Here is a 19,953-nt window from a genome sequence, read left to right as displayed (position 1 = left end):
ATACCCTATATGTATGTATATATCACTTTTATAATTTACTATCTTCTACTCTTCTTTGGCGCGGTCTACCACTCTGTTCTTGCACTTTTTGGTTAATAGCAGGTATTGGGAAGTCCTGCTGGTTCACTGCTGCCGTATATTTTAACTATTTTAGTGAGCGCCTATAATCTGCTTTTTCTACAAACAGAGCAAAAGTTATTAAATTAAAAAAAAAAAACACACCTCTCTTCCAGAAGCAGATGAGGTTCTTGAAGAATCTTCCAAAAAAATAAAAAAGTCTAAATTAGTGTTCAGAAAAGATTGTTCATGTGCGATAAAAAAAATAAAAAAAAAAAAAATACATGAGATCCAATTAATCAAGCAAGTATTAACTAATGAGGACTGGGAACCGGAGAGAATTAATTACCCTGTAATTAAACACTGTGTGGGTATGTTTAGCTAGATACATGTATGTATTTTACATACAATTACAAGCATTGACAGATATGAGGAAATAATACAAATGTGTTAAAAGGACACTAATTTTTTCATCTAATTGAAGTGGTTCTAGTGTAGGGAGGTCCCTGGCACTATCCTATTTAGTGTTCGAACATTTTATAATGGTTGAATACTAAAGGACAGTCCTAAATAGCCCATCCCCCCTGAGCTGCTTGGACTAATGAGGAAGCATTAGCCCGAGCAGCTGCCATTAGCTGAGCATGTCAACTAGCAACTTTCAACCCATCAAAGCACCGAGCTGGTATCAAATGGCATGTTTTAGAAGGAATAATGTAAATATTATATCTCCAGTAGGCACCAGGCTGTGGGAGGCCATGGACTCTTATTTAATGTTCAATTGCTTGAAAATTGTTTAACATTATATGGAGGGACAGCGCCAGAGGATGCCAGGCACTATGTCCATGTAACTTTAACAATGAGATGAAAGGTTTTAATGTCTACAAAGTGTCTATTTAAAGGTACACTATAGTCACCAGAACAACTACAGCTTAATGCAATTGTTTCCGTGAGTTTCGTCAGTCCCTGCAGACCTTTTTCAGAGAAAATGCAGTATTTACATAACAGCTTCGTGATTCCTCCACTGGCCGCCACTCAGATGGCTACTAGCGGTGCTTTCCTGGGGTAGTGCTGCAGTGTGCAGCAATGATACTCAGTGTCTCCAACCTCTGCATGGAGACAATGAACTTTCCTCATAGAGACGCATTAATTCAATGCAACTCAGCAGATGCTAATTGGCCAGGGCGATGTTTGACTCTGCCCCCAGCCCGCCTCCTTGGCTGAGATAATCAGAATTTCCAATCTTGGCTAATCCAATGATTTCCTAGGGTAAAGCATTGATTGTCAGAAATCATCATTTTGGATGAGGTCAGCCAAGGAGGAAGATCAGGGGCAGAGCCAGCACCAGCAGACTGTAGTAAAGGAAAGATTTTCCCAAAATCCGTGAGAAGATGCTGGATGTCCATAGGAAAGCATTGAGTAATGCTTTCATATAAGCTGTTTGAATGCGCATGCGGATCTGATGTCGGCAGGGGGTGGAGAGTTCCTCAGCACAGAGGGAGCCCGGCGCTGGAGAAAGGTCAGTGGCTAAAGGGGTCGGGGGTGGGTGGTGGGGGGAGGAGACCTTATTGCCCTATAGTGCTCCTTTAAGTATCCACGATAATGGACACGCATCTGAAAAAAGTGTCATTAAAATGGTTTGCCTAACTTATTCCCTTAATATAATAATGTAAAGTGCTGCGGTATAAGTTGGTGCTATATAAATAACAATAATAATAGAGGGATTTTCTAACAGAGAGCATAATGGATTTACACTTCTAGGGTTCTTCTTTGAATAAATATTACAAACATCATTGCAAATAGAATATTTCTCTATAATGAAACATAATCAAGGCTTTCACAAAAGCCATTATAAATTTAAACAATATAAAAAAAGTAAAGCAAAATCAAAGTAAAAAAAAAACAAATCACCAGACAGTCGCAAAACTAAGGCAAATTAAGTTTTATATTTCTGTGGACATAGACAATACAAGAACTTGCCGATTTTAGCTTTACACCTGTTCATATTGTTGTGAACAAGAAATAAACATTTAGCAGACAAAAAAAATAATCCTAAAAATATAAGTCCAGGTCCATAAGTTCGGGCTTTTGTAACGTAGTTTAACAAAATTAGTCCAGGCTGTGGAATGGAATCTTAATATACACGGTTGAATTGAATGATTTTTTTTTATTTTTCTCACAATATGGAGATGACAGTGTTTTCATAACAAAAAGAAAAAAACAAAACAAAAACCCCCCAAACAAACCCACTAATCAAGCCGGTATAAAATGTAGTCAGAAGACTGATTTCTGTTCCGTATTATAGGACTGTTTATAAGTCATTGTCCACTGTTTTAGGCAACATTTTGCTACCATTAGGAACTGCAATACATTGGCAAACTGTGGCCTTTGTGAAGATAAAACAAAGTCTTTTGCTTAAAATGAGAGTATGCACATTCAAACACCATTCTGCTTGATTGGGGTTAAGTATATCCTAAAGTCAAGCACTACTATGTCTGCCAGAATGTGCTCCCATCCTTTGAGGATCTTGAGACGGATAGTGGATGTGCCCTGGGGCACGTAGAAAAGGTGGTGGAGCCATGGAAGGAAACATATGTGGGCCATATCCTAAAAAAAAAAAAAAAAAAAAAAAAATTATGAAGCAACACATATCAAATATGTACAATAAAAAACAAAAAATAAAACCTTTAAAACCTACTTCATATTGCATTAATATGGAAGACAAGACTTGCTTTGTATATTGTATCAGAATTGCACACATGCACGATTGTAAAGATCTATTGAAAACAAGTGTAGAAAATGCCTTGTGTATGGATGACTTTCTAACTGTTCCTACTTAAGTAGAGGTTGAATACAAAGATGTTGGTACCAGTAGAAAAAATAAACAGTAAAACAACATAGGTTATTGAGTTTTGAAATGGTGCTGAAAGTCTCAAATATTCTCTGTACCCGATACAATTCATCCATAGAAAGCAACAACAACAAAAATACATACAGATAGATAAAATCATCCATGGTGTTATCCTCCCTACAAGGTTATGAATGTTATAACAAAGTAGGCCTTCACCACCCTATAACATTATTACACATGTATAAAAAGATCTATAAAGGATATCTTGGGGATTTCCCATTTTGTGCTCGGCCAGACCTGACCAGAAAAATGTCAGCACAATAAGGGAAATGTTCCTCTCACCACCTGAAATGTCAACAAGTAAGAGGACGTATTACCTTAAGCCAGGGCTCGACAAATCGCAGGCGCAAGATCGCCAGGGCGACTAGAAATTTCGCCCTGGCGTCTGTGATTTGCCAGCTCTCTAGTTGTTGTGGGAGGGAGCTTTGACAGCAGCCGTCATGGGGTATATTTGAGGTAGCCGTCCGCCCGCGGGAGCATTACACTGCCTGTAGCTCCTCTCTGCTCCCTCACGCTGTCTAATGATGTCAGGAGACGCAATATGATGTCATTCCGCCCCTGGCATCATTACAGAGCAGGAGGGAGCAACAGGCAGAGTACTGCTCCTTCGCACACAGGAAGAGAGCAGCCCCACTGGACCCCAGGAAAGACACGCTCAGCACTCCCAAAGGTAGGGAGGCTGAGTGGGTTTCAATTAAAACAAAAATGTGTGTGTGTGCTTGTGCATGCGAGTTTGTGTATGCGTGCAAGCCTGTTGTCAGCTTAAGAGTGTTTATGTGAGCCTGTCAGAGTGTGTGTGAGAGAGCGCGCGTTTAGGTACCTGCTCCCTCCGACCGCATGAGGAAGGTGTTCTTCCCATTTTCCCACGCCGTGCCAGTTTTGCCATGGCTGAGATGATCAATCTTTATGATCTCAGCTAAGGCAATGCTTTTCCTTAGGAAAGCATTGGGAGGATTTTGTGCATGCGCAGCAAATGTACCAATCCGCATCTCCTCATAGAGATGCATTACATTAATCAATCTTTATGAGGAACATTCAGCGCCTCCATGCAGAGCTTGGAGACACTGAACCTGGGTTCTGCACGTGGTGCAGTAGTGACCCAGGACTCTCTAGTGGCCATCTTAGTGACTGTCACTAGAGGTGTTACTAAGTAGCAATGTAAACTGTACATTTTCGCGGAAAAGGCAGTGTTTACACTGAAACGCCTGCAGGGAAAGGCTAAATACACCAGAACAACTACATCAAGCTGTAGTGGTTCTGGTGACTATAGTGTCCCTTTAAGAATTGCACTCTCGTTGAAAATTACTGGCTTTTAACTTTTTTTTAGCTGGCTCCTATATTCCAAACAAATTTGTCAAGCCCTGCCTTAAGTGACATTAGAATTTTGAAATTACCTGGAGGTGGGCCACTAATTCCAGGTGGAGGAGGCAAGGCTATATTAACCAAAGTCGTTGAACCATTAGGCGGGAGATTGAAGTAGTTAGCAGATGATTCCTCTTCTGTAGGTGGGGGAGGTAAAACTGCAAAAACAAAAGGAAAACATATGAATGTCAATTATTGTGCAAGAAAATATGGCGTGTCCAAAAATGCACTAGGCTAATTTAAATACGACACTACGAAATGTTCTAAATCCACAGCAAGTGAAAGCTTCAGGGTCTATATAAATTTTCTCGTAAAATGTTTGCATTTAATAAGTTGCCTTCATTAGATGCAAATTTTACAATATGTCTATTGTGGAATAACTATATCAAGAGAGATAGAAAATGTTTTACCCGTCGACCTGCACTGTAAGCACTATGCCAAGATAAGGGCCCCAACAGTGTCTCATAGCTTTTGTCACAAAGCATCAGAAGTCAGGTGCTGCTGAGGAATAACTGACTGCATCTGACATTATGCAACACTGCAATTTTGGTAATTAGGCCCAGGGAAGAGGTATTCCTTGTTCTTTTAGCGCATGTTTCATGACATCAGGTAGCAAGAGTGGATACTCTACATATGTATTCCCTTGCAACGAACAAATGATTTAAGAGACACGCGGCACTAGTCTGATAAAATATATGCACAAGCCAAATATATTTAATGCAGAAATATCAAGAATATCTTATTCAAAGTAATAAGGACAGCAATAAAACTAACCTCCAGGAAGACCAGGGACAGGCTCCAGTTTCAGTCCAGAATCACTGGTGCCTTCCCGCTCTCTTTCTTTCCCTCGGGCTGCCTGAGACCTGCGGAAAACAAAAACATACCACATTAGTTACTAGCAGAACCAAAAATATACAAACATTTGGCGGCAAATCAAAAGGAATTCTTTGCCAACCGCGTAGTATAAATCAGGAACCTTTTGCTTTTCTCAATCACCATGAGTTATTGGGCAATGGTTCAGCCCTTGTTGGATCTTTGTCAAGACTAATACTCCTCTTATAAAGATGTTGTAGAACCTATAGAGGAGATGGTGACCCAAAAGGTGTACACTTCTTTGAATTGTTATGTACTGTGCCACAACATAGCAGCAATTATAGGTTTTGGAAACATTAGCATTAGCAAACAAGATTAATGATTTCAGTTGGTGTACTACTAACACAGGGGAAAAAAATGCAACTCTAAAGTAATCCTCCACAGTGGGCCAAAACTAGATTTATACACAGTTTGTCTTAAGGAATAATGTTAAAAACTACATTAATACTGTAAGTACACATACGTAATCTATAAGATACTACATGAGTGACAGGTTATTCTAAATGTATGATTATTACATTGCATGAGGGCAGAGGTTTCATAAGGAATAAATAATCCAAATAGATCGGTAATAGTATTCAAATAGGAATGAGAAATCCTACACATACTATGATGTCGCCTGTGAGATTGATGGAAACAGTATATCACTTAGTTGTTAAGGACAAAAATACCAATTATTGGGGAACACAAAACTAATGTGCAAATAGTGCAAAGAACTTACATATATTTCTGAAAGTGCAAATAGAGCACCTTGGGCTAGATCTGTACGTCTCAAAAATGGTGCTCCTCCTACTGATGTACACAGGTAAATAAAAACAAAGACAACAGGCAGAATTCAGAAAAAAGGGAGAAAATGAGGGGCCTGCTGACTAAGCAGTGAGTTGGTAAAAGGATTATTGCAGTAAAAAAAATAAAAATAAAAAAAATCCACCCACATAAAGACTGAGAAATAGTACTATTAAAAGTGGAGTGTTATAATGAATATTATCCAGTAAAGAGGTACAATTCAAAGCCTATTAGCAATAATGTTACAGCTAACAAAATACACTACGGTTATAGAGGAGTAACAGTGGCTGTATTGTATCTAGAGCTGCTATACTATAACCAAAATATGGTATGTGATCTGGTACGGAAATTTCTGGTTTCCCAAAGTGTAATGGTATGAAAATCACTATTGGATCACAGATACAGATCTATAGTGATAGGATCTTCTCTGATCTGCAATATAGAATGAACAGCCATAGTGCTCTCCATTTAAAATATAGACATTTATTGAAAGCAAGATAAAATACACTCACAAAAGTGCAGTGGAGTGGAGCAAATATAGGGTCCTTAGGTATTCACAGGACCGATTGATAGCTGGCGGTATAGTGGTAGACACCAGGCTCTGATGAAGTGACCCTGCCGAGTCACGAAACGCGTAAGGCTTTACGGCAGTTGCCGCACGAGCATCAAGATACTGGGTCCCAGTGGAACGCAGGTCGGGGGGAAACAAACGCGAAGGGTAATTCATCTCTTCCATAACATCGAGACCTCCCAGACGGCCAGAGGGAGGTTTACCACTATACCACCAGCGACCACTCTATCCTGTGGATTCCAAAGGACCCATCTATTTGCTCCACTCCACTTTTGTGAGTATTTTATCTTGCTTTCAATAAATTTCTATATTTTAAATGGAGAGCACTAGGGCTGTTCATTCTATATTGCAGATCACAGAGAAGATCCTATCACTATAGATCTGTATATGTGATCCAATAGTGATTTTCATACCATTACACTTTGGGAAACCAGAAATTTCCGTACCAGATCTCATACCATATTTTAGTTATAGTATAGCAGCTCTAGATACAACAAAGCCACTGTTACTCCTCTACAACCGTAGTGTATTTTGTTAGCTGTAACATTATTGCTAATAGACTTTGCTGAATTGTACCTCTTTACTGATAACTCCACTTTTAATAGTACTATCTCTCAGACTTTATACGGGTGGATTTTTTGTTGCAATAATCCTTATAACAACTCACTGCTTAGTCAGCAGGCCCCTCGTTTTCTCCAATCATTTCTGATTTCTGCCTGTTGTCTTTGTTTTTATTTACCTGTGTACATCAGTAGGGGGGGGGCACCATTTTTGAGACGTACAGATCTAGCCCAAGGTGCTCTATTTGCACTTTCAGAAATATATGTAAGTTCTTTGCACTATTTGCACATTAGTTTTGTGTTGACCAATAATTGGTATTTTTGTCCTTAACAACTAAGTGATAAATATACTGTTTCAAACAATCTCACGACATCCTAGTACGTGTCTCATTCCTATTTGTATACATTTATTTTCTGTGGGCTTATTTTTACTAGTAGAGATCATCTGTGTGATAGCCCATTATTTTACGGGGTAGAACCCCACAGAACAAACCTCTGTTAACTATCCATTTTTTCCCACTCCATCAGGCCAGACTAGTCTGTCCATTCTAGCTTTTGTGTTCATTTCTCAGATCGTTAATAGTGTTTTAATTCAGAGCAAAACATTTTATAAAAATATCAGAAGGCCATAAACCTGCTTTCATGATATGCTGTGTCAGTGGTTACATTGAAATTCATCTTACCTTCCCCATTTGACATTAAGCCTTCTTCCATTAACAATTAATTTGTTGAAAGACTTTTCTGCTGCCATCTCAGATGCTTGTCTGGTTGCAAACTGAATGAAGGCGCATTGCTGTCTCTGAACAACTGTAATCGTTCGTATTTCACCAAACTGGTAGAAGTGACTCCTGTTGAAATAAGAACAAATGTAATTAATAAAGAAAATCAGCTACATCATACTTTTCTACTCAAGAGGGCAGGAAGTTGCAGTCATTTGTGAACACCATATACAGATGCTGCAACAACTGGCTGAGCTCTCACACCAGTTATAAAAAATAATCTAGAAAATCATGTGTAGTGATCCCCTTCTCCAAAATAAGTCTTTGTTCTATTTCATAGCATTGACTCAAGGCTACAACACAAATTGTAAATTTAGTTATAAGCTTACCTGAGCTCTGCCTCATTTATTGTGTCACCCAACCCTCCAACATATAACGTTGTAATGCTCTTGTCTTCGGGAGGGTCCAGACGAGGCATAGTGGATGCTCTTTTTAAGAGCTTGTCTGCCACAGGATCATTGATACCATAGTAACGGTCTTTAATATTCTGATCTGCCAGGGGGTCATCTGGATCAGTAGGCTTTTCATGCCTTTAAAAAAAAAAAAAAAGTCCATGAATGAATAACAAAAACAGAACACAAGACGTACATGTCCAACTGAAAAGAACGCAGCGATTTAAATAAAACAAAAATCTTAGGACTTGTCATACTGTGTGTTTTGTGTTGCATTACCATCATAAGTTCTAAGCTTGCAATATAATTTGTAATTAGATGGCACTTGTATTACAAAAGTCTCTTGCAAAGAGTCATCACTAGGATCTTCTGACACACATGTAAGAAATGTAACATCTGAAGTACAGCAGCACACCTGCAGTAAGTTGTGAACATGTTATTGATGTGAAATGTAGAATACAATTTTGGTTTGCATAATTACAGATATTGCAAGTAGCTTGAAGCTGACAGTGAAAGGTCAAATGTATGCCAAGAGTCATACTCTTAAGTGTAGGTCAGCACCTTCACCAAGCACTGTAATTACAAGATGCACACAACTGTTGTTTGCTAACTGTTCTACATATTCAGCTTTAATTGTCATACCATTCCTGGTTAAGATTATTACCTGTACGGACATTCCTCCCCTCTTTTGCACTCTCCTTTCACCCAGAAAGAACAAATGTGTGGCCGGTTACGCTTGTAGTAAGGAGTGGTACGAGCAAGTTTTAGCAGCATGTCACTGCTAGATGTGGCTTTGCCAAGAGCACCAACTGCACGCGTTCCATCAGAGTTTCCAATCTGTAATAAAAAAATATGTTTTTTGATTGCGGGATAGGTTTTTTACTACACAAGTTAAAAAACAGTAAACAAAAAAACAAAAACTTGGCAACTCACCTCTCGCTCCATATTCTGTGTGTAATATTCTTTATTTACATCCGATCTTGGCATGTCATCCTTAAGGGACACACCGGCATCTCGCACTTGAATAGGCAATCCTAAACAAAACAATAAAAGGTAGCTTTATACACTTGGTCTACTACAGGAGATTGAGCTCTTTTTTTTTTTTAAACCTAAAACCACTATAGTAACGGGGACTTTCAACAGTGATATTTGCTTGACATTACCTATTTTTCACTGCATTCAATGATTATTGTGGATCATAACATTAAGTAAAGCACGCAATAACAATGAAAGGCTCCACTCACCATATTCTAAATCCAGAAGACAGGTCTGGCAGACATTCTTCAGCTTACTACAAGTCTGGCACACCTCTGTCTTCTTGAAGCGCATACGTACACCAGGACACCAGCGGAACACTGTAAATGGACGAGCACAAATCTGAAAAGAAAGCATGACATTAGGAATTACATTCTGCATATAATGTTCCCCATACATCTAATATACTTGCCAAACAGGCAAAAAAAAAAAAAAAAAAATTAGTCCACTTCAGTTAGTATATATTGTCACTTGCTTACAGGAACAAAGCAATAATCCCAGGCAGCACTTCTATTTGCAGTTCATATTTGTAATGTGCCAGCTGTCCTTGGCATATGCATCCTACTTCTGTGTGATATTATTAAAAAGGGTTCAAGCCAGTTACTTTGCCCATTTATGTTTAAAGACTAACTACATATTTATGCATATTCCCCCTTTTCTGTTCATCCGCACAATCCCAATCATGAATTCACTTACCTTGCACTCTTTGCCATATTTTTCTTTTGTCTGTAAACAAGCAGAAATACATGTTACTCTTCCATGCAACACATAAACATGTCTTTCATTAGAGAGATAGAGAACCTCATAATGTAATCTAGATTCTCTACATAGTTCTTAGAGAGACACTCTGGGCACCAAAAAAAAAAAAAAATGTCAATGAATCTTGTAGCTATGCACCTAAATGTGTGCTGTCTTTGAGTGTGCTTCATCTGCCATTTATCTTTTGTATGTAATAAAATAAAGTGATTTCTTACATTTATAGTCCACAGAGTGTGCTTCATCTGTTATTATTTATAGTATAACCAGAGGTTTGTACCATGGCATTATTGTATATAAACATACGATTTAAGTATATAAATAATAAAAATAAGATAGAGTGAGTGAGTGCTTAGTTTAAGCCTGGATTGTCTTTTTAAAATAAAACACATCACAACAGTGATTGTTAAAGGGACACTATAGTTACCAGAACAACTACCAGCTCTCCTGGTGTCTACAGCCTGTCCCTGCAGGCCTTTTAATGTTAACACTTCCTTTTCAGAGAATGTTACCGCCTAGTAACACCTCTAGTTGAAGTCACTCAGACGGCCGCTAGAGGCGCTTCCTGGGTACGTTGCTCATAGAGATGCATTGATTTAATACAGCTCAATGAGGAGAATTTTGTCGCCTATAGCAATGGTCTCCCAATGCTTTACTATGGTATCAGGCTTGATGATCAGACTGAAATGGGCATGCCCTACAATTATTCCTGTAATTTTCCAAAACAGCACACAACCTGTACATGGAGGACATCGTTGTACTTGTGAGATATCACAGCATACAAATATGTGTAATATTATATAGCAGTAAAAGCGAACCATATAAGGCCATTCACAGTTGAAAATCTATGTAGAACTTGAAAAATAATTTTGTAATATCTCACACTTTAAGATTAAAGAAGTTACTTTACCATACCAAAACTGGAAATTGAGCACATTTCTTAAATAAACACATTTATGCGAACATCAAAAACATGCCAGGTATCATTTAGTATGGATAAAATAAAAAGACTTACCATCCTAATATATGGATTTTCCCCCAAACATGTCTGACACAAAATTGGAAAATCCTGTATTAAAAATAAAACACACAAGTTATATTACAATAATGCACATGCTTACTTTTATATTTAAACAATCTTTGCAAGTTTTTTATAAAAACATATCTTATCTTTAATGCAAAAGTGACAGTACTGCTTTAATATCACCAACTGCCTTATGTATTTTAATAGTCACTAGACTGTTACAAGAACACCCATAAAATAAAACTATTTCAAATGGAAAAAAAAAAAAGGGCACACATCTATAATTCTAAAAAATGCAAATATCAAAATCTTTTGTTTCTATGATAACCTCATTTATATAGCTCATTTTTAAAAGAATAAAGCAACTGACAAAACAAAATATCTAACATAGCATTTTCAAACGTCACTGTCCAAAATCATACAAATTGATATGGTTTTGAAGAGACAATAATTAGTACATGTACGTGGCATCCAAAACGTGCAGCAGGGCTTGACAAAACCCAGGCGCCAGGTTGCCATGGAGACCAAGAATTTTGTCCTGATGTCTGGAATTGGTTGGTCCGTTCCCGCTTCCGGTCACAATCCCGCAGGGGAATTGCAAGCCAGGTAAAGACTGTTCTGCTTGCCGCCCGCCCTATTCCACAGAGCCGGCCTCCAGCCCATCCCATTCTGCAGCGCCAGCTGCCCGCCCAATCCTTTGCGAGGCCTCAACGCCGGGAGGAAGTATTTACAGTTCCCGCCACTTCCTCCCGACGCACAGAGATCTGCACAAGGCTGGAGAAAAAGGAGGAGGTGTTCAGGAACTGTGGAAGCCTACTCCGATCAGCCACAGGCAACCCCTACAAACCTAATGTCACTTGCTGCAGCCCAGTGCCACAGGCCCCCAGGGAGGCCAAAGGTAAGAAACAGGAGAGTTGCTAAAAAATATGTATTTGTTATTTTTAATTTCTGTGTGTAACTATTTGAGTGTATCAAATAAATACTTTGTGAGTGTGTGAGAGTAGGTCTGTGCGTCAGTGTATGTGTGTTTCTGTCAGTGTGTGCAACTGTCTATGAGTGTATGTGTATGCTGAGGTCGCCAGCCACCTCTGATTCATGGGAATGGTGTTATCCCTCACCTTTTTTCCCCCAAAGCTGTGCCAGTCTTGCCACAGCTAACCTGACTCCATTGCTGAGATTATCAATTAGCAATCAGCATCTGCTCATTGAGATGCAATAATTCAATGCATTTCTATGTGGAAAGTTCAGGGCCTCTTTGCAGAGCGTGGATACGGTGACTGTAGGTGCTGCACATTGTGTAGCACTGAGATAGGAGACACATTAGTGGCTGTTTGAGTGACTACCGCTAGAGGTGTTACTAGGCAGCAACATAAACACCGTCTTTTCTTTGAAAAGACAGTTTACGTTGAAAAGCCTGCAGGGACAATCTATAGACACCAGAGCCACTACATTAAGCTGTAGTAGTTCTGGTGACTATAGTGTTCTTTTTAATAATAGATTTTTTGGTCGTTGGGGAAATAAAAATAACTAGCAAGTTTTTTTAGCTGGCTCCCCTACTGAAACCAAATTAGTCAAGCCCTGACGTACACCATCTTTGGGTGTTGTGCAAAAAGTTGGAAAAGCAGTAGAACTAATATAATACAGAATATATTATACTAATATAAAACAGTGTTTTACCTTATCACTGTGACCAAGGGACACCAAAACCATGTTTCGGCATTAGTAGCCTATCAAGGACTTTGCTGTTTTTGTTGTGTGTCCCAAATATTAATTCAGTATTATGAGATCAAGTCTTCTGTATATAGCTGATTTACATTGATCCATTCATTAATCTGGTTTCTGTGATTTGTATATTATTGTGTGAATATATCAAATTAGATTTTTTTTCTTCTCTTCATTAAACAAGACTTATTTGTTTTACTCTATAAAGGTGTGCAGTAGGTTTGTGTAGAACGCACAGGATTTTCATTTAAGAATGATGAAAGAAACTGTTGCAATACCTCGTAGACTGGATATATGAACCATATTCTAAAGTACTAGTTCAGATCACCAATGTGTTTTTATTAGCATACAGTTTCTAGAAGACCACTGCTTACCCAGTGCTAGTTTGAGTTTTGGAAGCCACATGTACATTGTACATATTGTAATTGTGATGGTGCAAAAAGTCTCTGGGGTCCACCAGTCTTATTCTTTCACCTGTAACCACTGCAATGCACTAATGATTATGATGCAAAGAGTGTTTGGGATACATTGCTATTCTCTGTCAAACTTAGCAGCTCTCAATAAATAACATGAAAACTGATTGACAAGAAACACAGGAAGGCACACGATTACTCCTTGTGCAATAATCACTACAATTTTGAGCTAGAGTACTCATTTAATATGCCTTACATCTTACATATATATTTCTAACAAAAATAGGTTTTATTTAAACTTAAAGGTTCACTATAGCGTTCGGAATACAAATATGTATTCCTATTGCAATAAAGCCCTAGTCACCTAAATGGTGACTAGAGCCCCGTTCCGCAGTGAATAAATGGTTAATTAACCATTTATTTGCATACCTCGGCACTGGTGACCTCTCCTCCTCCTCCTCAGTCGATGTCAGCTCCCGAGTGGAACCAAACGCGCATTTAAACCTACCCATAGGAAAGCATTACTCAATGCTTTCCTATGGGGATCTTTTTTGACGCTGGAGGTCCATGAGGACGTCCAGCATCAAATAAGTGTGATTTACTCAGTGTAAACTGCGGAAGCACCTCTAGTGGATGTCAGAGAGACAGCCACTAGAGGCTGGATTCACCCAGTGCAGTGTACACATAGCAGTTTAAAACTAGGGGAACCTGGCACCCAGACCACTTCATTGAGCTGAAGTGGTCTGGGTGCCTATAGTGGTCTTATCCTGTTGAGGCAAGCTTGAAAGTTCTAACCTAAAGTATGTGGAAATAAAGGTCCCTCTTATGTGAAGTAAATAATGGAGATGATCACAAAGGACAACAGTAATTAGTCATGTAACATCTAATTCCGGGCATGGAGCACTTTCCTACGTGTCCCAGCCAAAAGCAGGATATATGAGTTTTCAGCAAATGCAGTGATCTGGTAACCCTAATTAGACATAACAACAAAAGCAAAATTACTTTCTGATCAGTAAACTAGTTTACAACAAAGCACAATATTCTGCCCTGCTATATAGCAATGTACCAGCCCAGCTCCATTACACAGTATGGATAAAGCCATGCCAGATATACAGAGCATGCTCCATGAGGGATGGGAAATGGACATTTAGTTCATACTGTGCACAAGGCATCCAACATGTTCCGCTAATATAACGAGTTTATAGAGTGTCAGCTCTATGGGTGGAGTGATACACCAGGGATAAAGGCTCTCTCTGTACACACACACACTCTCCCAATAAGGGCCAATAAGGGCCATGCAGGGTTTAGTGTGAGCGGTGTGTCCATGTGTTGCTCTCACTCCCGGTATGCTGGGCCCGGTCTCCCCGGGGCGGTGAAGGCCTGGCTGCCCTAATGGCGGGAATGTCGCACGGAATCGATGATTAAACCTTGCCACAGGCCGCCCCCGGGTGCCCGCCGCCGGTACACTCACCGCATCCTCCCAGTTCTGCCGGTTGTAGGTGTTGGAGCCCAGTGAGGTCGCCATTGTGACTCAGTCGGCCGCCAGGAAGCTGCACAGTCCGGGGAGCCGCAGCACTGCGCAGCCGCAAAGCGTAATGAGGAAGAGAGGCCGCCCACAGCGAGCGCGTCACCGCGCACGGGGGGGGGGCAGGGCGGAACAGCCTGGCACATGCGCAGTGCGCGGTTTCCAAAGGCTGCAGCTCTCTGGTGGCGCATGCGCAGTGCGCGGTTTGGGTGCAGCGCTCTGTGGCGCATGCGCGGTGCGCAGTTTGGCTGCAGCGCTCTCTGGTGGCGAGTGAGGGGCAGTGCTGCTCCTATTCAATAAAGTGATAATTCGGAGTGAATATCGCAGTGAAGGAGGCAGTGCCCAAAGTGAACACAGAGCGGGCTAGGACAGTGCTTCCAGTTCGGCTGCTGTCGAATTACACCCGAAATTCACTTTAAATTCTCACTTTAGTGAATATCCCGGGCAGACAGTGTGTTTGGTGCCAGAGGGTGGAGCAATGCATGGTGTCTGTCCGGCTGGGCCATTAATAGCCTGCAGCATTATCATGGGGCTCTCACACCCCTTCAGACTGATGGGAGTAGCAGTCCGTGACGGATAGCCGGTCTGTGTGCCGGACTCCCACCCACAGGGGGCGTGCTGACTCCATAACATCACAAGATGGCGGCCCCCCCGGCACACATGGAGAGGTGAGCAGTCCGGGCCGCGCTGTGCTGGCTGTGTGGGGCGGCCTGGCTGGCTGAGGGTTGTGAGACTCGGGCCTGGGTGGATTGTCCGGTTATTCTCTTTAGAGGTGGCAGTCTGTGTGATATAATGCACAGGCTAGGCCGCAGCCGGGCTCTGGAGTAAGCCTGCTGCCCGGGTTAGAGTTCATTGTTATCCCGGCTCAGACCGTGTGACTGCCGCGCTCTGTGTATTGTATGGAAGCCGTGTGGGAGAGATGGGTTATAGTGTCTACACCGAGTCCCCCAGAAAGCGCAATCCAATACTGTGTTTCAGTGAGCTGTTAGCCGACATACTGATCTAGTTTAATCTTCCCATCAAATCCTAGAGCCACACATGGGCTCCATTAACTAAATCTAAACTTTCCAGAAGTGCTGTGTGGGTGTACTGCTGTCTGGAATTTCCTGATTGTCAGGCACACCTCTACCAGTTGAAAATGATGGGAGCATTCTGAAGAGTGGTCCACTTACACCATAAATCTTTTATAATCTTGCCGTAATTATGCATGATTGCTGAATACGTTATACTGATTAACAACTCACTGATTTTCTCATTGGGAGGTAGTGTGCATGCCCTAAGGGCTGCCTGTAGGGGAGAGGAACCGCCTACATATGTCCCTGTCCCCCATAATCCTGTAATGTAAAACATTTCAGCTTTTGAGAAACTGCAATGTTTACATTGTACTAGTAAGATAGGCACTTACAGGAGTTTACCAAACTCTGGAATTCTTAACCCCTTAAGGACCAAACTCCTGGAATAAAAGGGAATTATGACATGTCACACAAGTCGTGTCCTTAAGGGGTTAAAGGACCACTATAGGCACCCAGACCACTTCAGCTTAATGAAGTGGTCTGGGTGCCAGGTCCATCTAGGGTTAACCCTTCAGCTGTAAACAGCAGTTTCACAGAAACTGCTAGAGGCGCTTCTCACTGTGATTTTGACAGTGCGAAGACGCTGCCTTCCATATCAAAGCACTGAGAAATGCTTTCCTATGGACTGATTAAATGCGCACATGGCTCTTGCCGCGCATGTGCATTCGGCGGATGACATCGGAAGAGGAAGGAGAGTAAGTGTTTAACCCCTGGCACTATATAATCCCTTTAAGAATGTGTATGAGACACTCAGCTCTCCCCTCTGCCAAGTCCTCCCTTATGCAAGCACTGGTGGTCAGAGCATTTCTGTGGGATTTCACTGCAATGGTCTGATTCCACACAGTATCGGGGCTCGAGAGAAGAGTCTCTAGAGTACCCCCAGACCAGGGCCGTCTTTAATCTTGCTTGGACTTTGGGCAAGCATTTGCTTGGGCACCCTGCCACCTCCCCCTCACTCCCTGGCATGCAATCAAGCCCTCTACCCCAACGCAGTGACCAACTAGAGTAGAAAAAGCCCTGGTGCAAGAATTTTTCTGGGCCCCCCAATTGGAAGGGTGTCCAGAAGGTAGATCCCTATCTATCGTGCAACTCCAACAATGCTTTGACGGCTGGGGCTATACCATTTTACCATGCTTGCAAGGTTGTACTTAGCACTGAGCCATATTGGTGTGTTTGAATGTAAGCATGTTTTTGTATGGACTGTATGGGTGTGTTTGAATGCAAGCAGTTATGTGTAGTCTTGGTTTTTGAATGTAGGGGTGTGTTTATATATTATTGGTGTATGATAGAGTCCTAACCTCAACATCTGAGGAAAGGGATTTAGGGGTGATTATTTCTGATGACTTAAAGGTAGGCAGACAATGTAATAGAGCAGCAGGAAATGCTAGCAGAATGCTTGGTTGTATAGGGAGAGGTATTAGCAGTAGAAAGAGGGAAGTGCTCATGCCATTGTACAGAACACTGGTGAGACCTCACTTGGAGTACTGTACACAGTACTGGAGACCCTATCTTCAGAAGGATATTGATACCTTGGAGAGAGTTCAAAGAAGGGCTACTAAACTGGTTCATGGATTGCAGGATAAAACTTACCAGGAAAGGTTAAAGGATCTTAACATGTATAGCATGGAGGAAAGACGAGACAGGGGGGATATGATAGAAACATTTAAATACATAAAGGGAATCAACACAGTAAAGGAGGAGACTATATTTAAAAGAAGAAAAACTACCACAACAAGAGGACATAGTCTTAAATTAGAGGGACAAAGGTTTAAAAATAATATCAGGAAGTATTACTTTACTGAGAGGGTAGTGGATGCATGGAATAGCCTTCCAGCTGAAGTGGTAGAGGTTAACACAGTAAAGGAGTTTAAGCATGCGTGGGATAGGCATAAGGCTATCCTAACTATAAGATAAGGCCAGGGACTAATGAAAGTATTTAGAAAACTGGGCAGACTAGATGGGCCGAATGGTTCTTATCTGCCGTCACATTCTATGTTTCTATGTGTGTTGTGTTGATGATGTTTCAATGCAGGAGTGTGTTTATATGTAGTGTTGAAGTTTGAATGCAGTGGTGTATTTGTATGTAGTGTTGGTGTATCAATGCTGAGATGTATGTACATACACACTGAAACACATGCAGATACAAGCACAAACTGACGCAGATACAGACAAACAGATACACAACTTGACACACATGCAGATGCTCAGACACACAGGTATACACACTGACTACATGCAGATACATACACACACACACACACACACACACATACACTGGTAGACATACTGATATATACACTGACAGACATACGGACACACACATACACTGACAGACATACCGTCTGTCAGTGTATGTGTATTTGACACACATGCAGATACACTGACACATATACTGTCAGACATACTGACCCTCACACACTTTCACATATACTGACCTAAATACTAAACACACATTGATACACAGGCAGACATACTGAGACAGACATACATGTAAAATTTACATTTTTAAACCCACCCTCCAGTTTCCTACCTTTTTCTGGGGGGGTGTCTTCCCAGGGGTCCAGTGTGGTGCCTGAGGCTGATAGGAGTGAGGAGCCCCCCTCCTCAAAGCCTCCTTCTCTTCCTCCCTCCTGCGTGGCTCCTTCTGCCCTCTCCCGCACCACTTTTCTATTTATGGGAGGAAGTGACTCGCTGCTGTCACTTCCTCCCAGGCGGCTGCCGAAAAGCAGGGGGCTCGGTTGCGCTTTTAACCCCTTAAGGACCAAACTTCTGGAATAAAAGGGAATCATGACATGTCACACACGTCATGTGTCCTTAAGGGGTTAAAGGGCCACAGAGCGCGACCGTGCCCCTGCTAAAATCAAGCCCACCGGGTGGCCATAAGTGCGTGGGCCCCTCGCTGGCGGCAATAGCAGGGAAATAAATTCTTGAGGGCAGCTGCTTTGGGCCGCCTGAAGTGCCCCGTTTGCCCCTCGTTAAAGATGGCCCTGCCCCAGACCACCAGGGAATGTTGGGGGGGGGGGGGGAGGGGGGGGATTTTTAATTGAAAATAAAGTATAAAACTGTTCCCTCTCTTACCCACCACAGAACATAGGCTCTTTCTTACCCCATAAATTTTGCATACATGCATAATTAATCCCTTAAACACACACTACAACCCCTATTCTCAAACAGGCCTTGAGCTGTGCAAGGAGCCCCAAAATTTCTGATTGCAGCCCTGTCAGCATCATTGGTGCTGGAGTTCTAAAAGCTTGCCCTGGCTAATGATAATTCTTTGCAAGTATGGCATTTGTTATCAGCATGCTGGTGACAGACAGCCAATGGCGGCACAGCCTGGTGTCCTGTTCTTAGAAATGGCCCATTGTTTGACAGGCTATTTGACCGGCTGTTTGACAAGCTGTACAGAATTCTGGCCCTTATCCAACTCCTGTCTGAGAAATTTACCCAGAATTATATCTCAGGCCAAAACATTTGTATTGATGAATCCCTGATGACATTTAAAGTTAGACTGCTTTTTACACAATATATCCCAACAAAGTGGTCACGATCTGTAATTAAATTCTATAAATTATGCAAATACACTATTGACTACACATGGGCATTTCAGATTTATCAAGGAAATAATAGCCATCTGCACCCACCAGCATGCTCTCATTCTGTGGGCACAAATAGCAAGATTGTGTGAAAATTATATTATACAATAAACAAATACACAAGATCCAGCGCACTCTCCTATCTACTAAACAGCAACTTCAATGTTGACAGATTTTATTAGGTTATAAAAGTTTTTTTTTAAAAACACCTAATCTAGGCAAAAAAATGGGGATTTAGTTACATTATATGATCATACATTGCATAAGCCTGCCACAACGTCAATGTACCCCATCTTTGGCAGGTCCTACTCTCACAGTCTGTCTGCTCTTATGAGATTAACCACTTACTTGGGAAAAAATTCCATCTGAGGCTCTCTGCAGTACAAGGCTAAATAGGGACCTGAGATGAGGCACCTGTAACAGGGAGGGGTGCAAAACCAAGGAGTTGGCTAGACTCCCAAATATATATAGGAAACATGGGGGGGTGGTTGCACTCACCTAAACATGCTTAAATGGGGTGCTGC

At 41.3% G+C, this 19,953-nt stretch overlaps 2 protein-coding genes across 2 annotated transcripts in view; one reads left to right on the top strand and one right to left on the bottom strand.

Moving 5' to 3' along the window:
* Positions 1-1,981: 1,981 nt before the first annotated feature.
* On the bottom strand, positions 1,982-14,817 carry RBM22 (RNA binding motif protein 22). Its single transcript, XM_063450531.1, has 11 exons — positions 14,710-14,817; positions 11,095-11,148; positions 10,020-10,049; positions 9,533-9,665; positions 9,222-9,322; positions 8,953-9,125; positions 8,226-8,426; positions 7,801-7,965; positions 5,102-5,190; positions 4,360-4,485; positions 1,982-2,661 (listed from the first exon to the last, which is right to left on the bottom strand). The coding sequence occupies exons 1-11, from the start codon at positions 14,761-14,763 to the stop codon at positions 2,534-2,536; spliced, it is 1,254 nt and encodes a 417-aa protein (XP_063306601.1). The 5' UTR covers positions 14,764-14,817; the 3' UTR covers positions 1,982-2,533.
* Positions 14,818-15,124: 307 nt separating this feature from the next.
* The window catches only part of RIOK1 (RIO kinase 1), a 30,353-nt gene continuing 25,524 nt past the window's right edge, over positions 15,125-19,953 (top strand). Inside the window, exon 1 of the mRNA XM_063450530.1 lies at positions 15,125-15,431. Within this exon, the coding sequence (XP_063306600.1) occupies positions 15,403-15,431 (29 nt within the window). The 5' untranslated portion in view covers positions 15,125-15,402. The remainder of the gene's footprint in view (positions 15,432-19,953) is intronic.

This window comes from Pelobates fuscus, chromosome 4 (assembly GCF_036172605.1).
Source record: "Pelobates fuscus isolate aPelFus1 chromosome 4, aPelFus1.pri, whole genome shotgun sequence".
In the NCBI taxonomy this organism is placed as follows: domain Eukaryota; kingdom Metazoa; phylum Chordata; class Amphibia; order Anura; family Pelobatidae; genus Pelobates; species Pelobates fuscus.
The sequence above is the reverse complement of the archived record's forward strand: the minus strand, read 5'-3'. Positions and strand labels throughout refer to the sequence as shown.

Coding starts and splice junctions, on each gene's coding strand:
- RBM22 (XM_063450531.1), bottom strand. CDS start 14,763: ATGGCGACCTCACTGGGCTCCAACACCTACAACCGGCAGAACTGGGAG. Junction 9,126..9,221: donor CACAGAATATGGAGCGAGAG/GTGAGTTGCCAA, acceptor TTTTTATTACAG/ATTGGAAACTCTGATGGAAC. Junction 8,427..8,952: donor GGGGAGGAATGTCCGTACAG/GTAATAATCTTA, acceptor TTTTTTTTAAAG/GCATGAAAAGCCTACTGATC.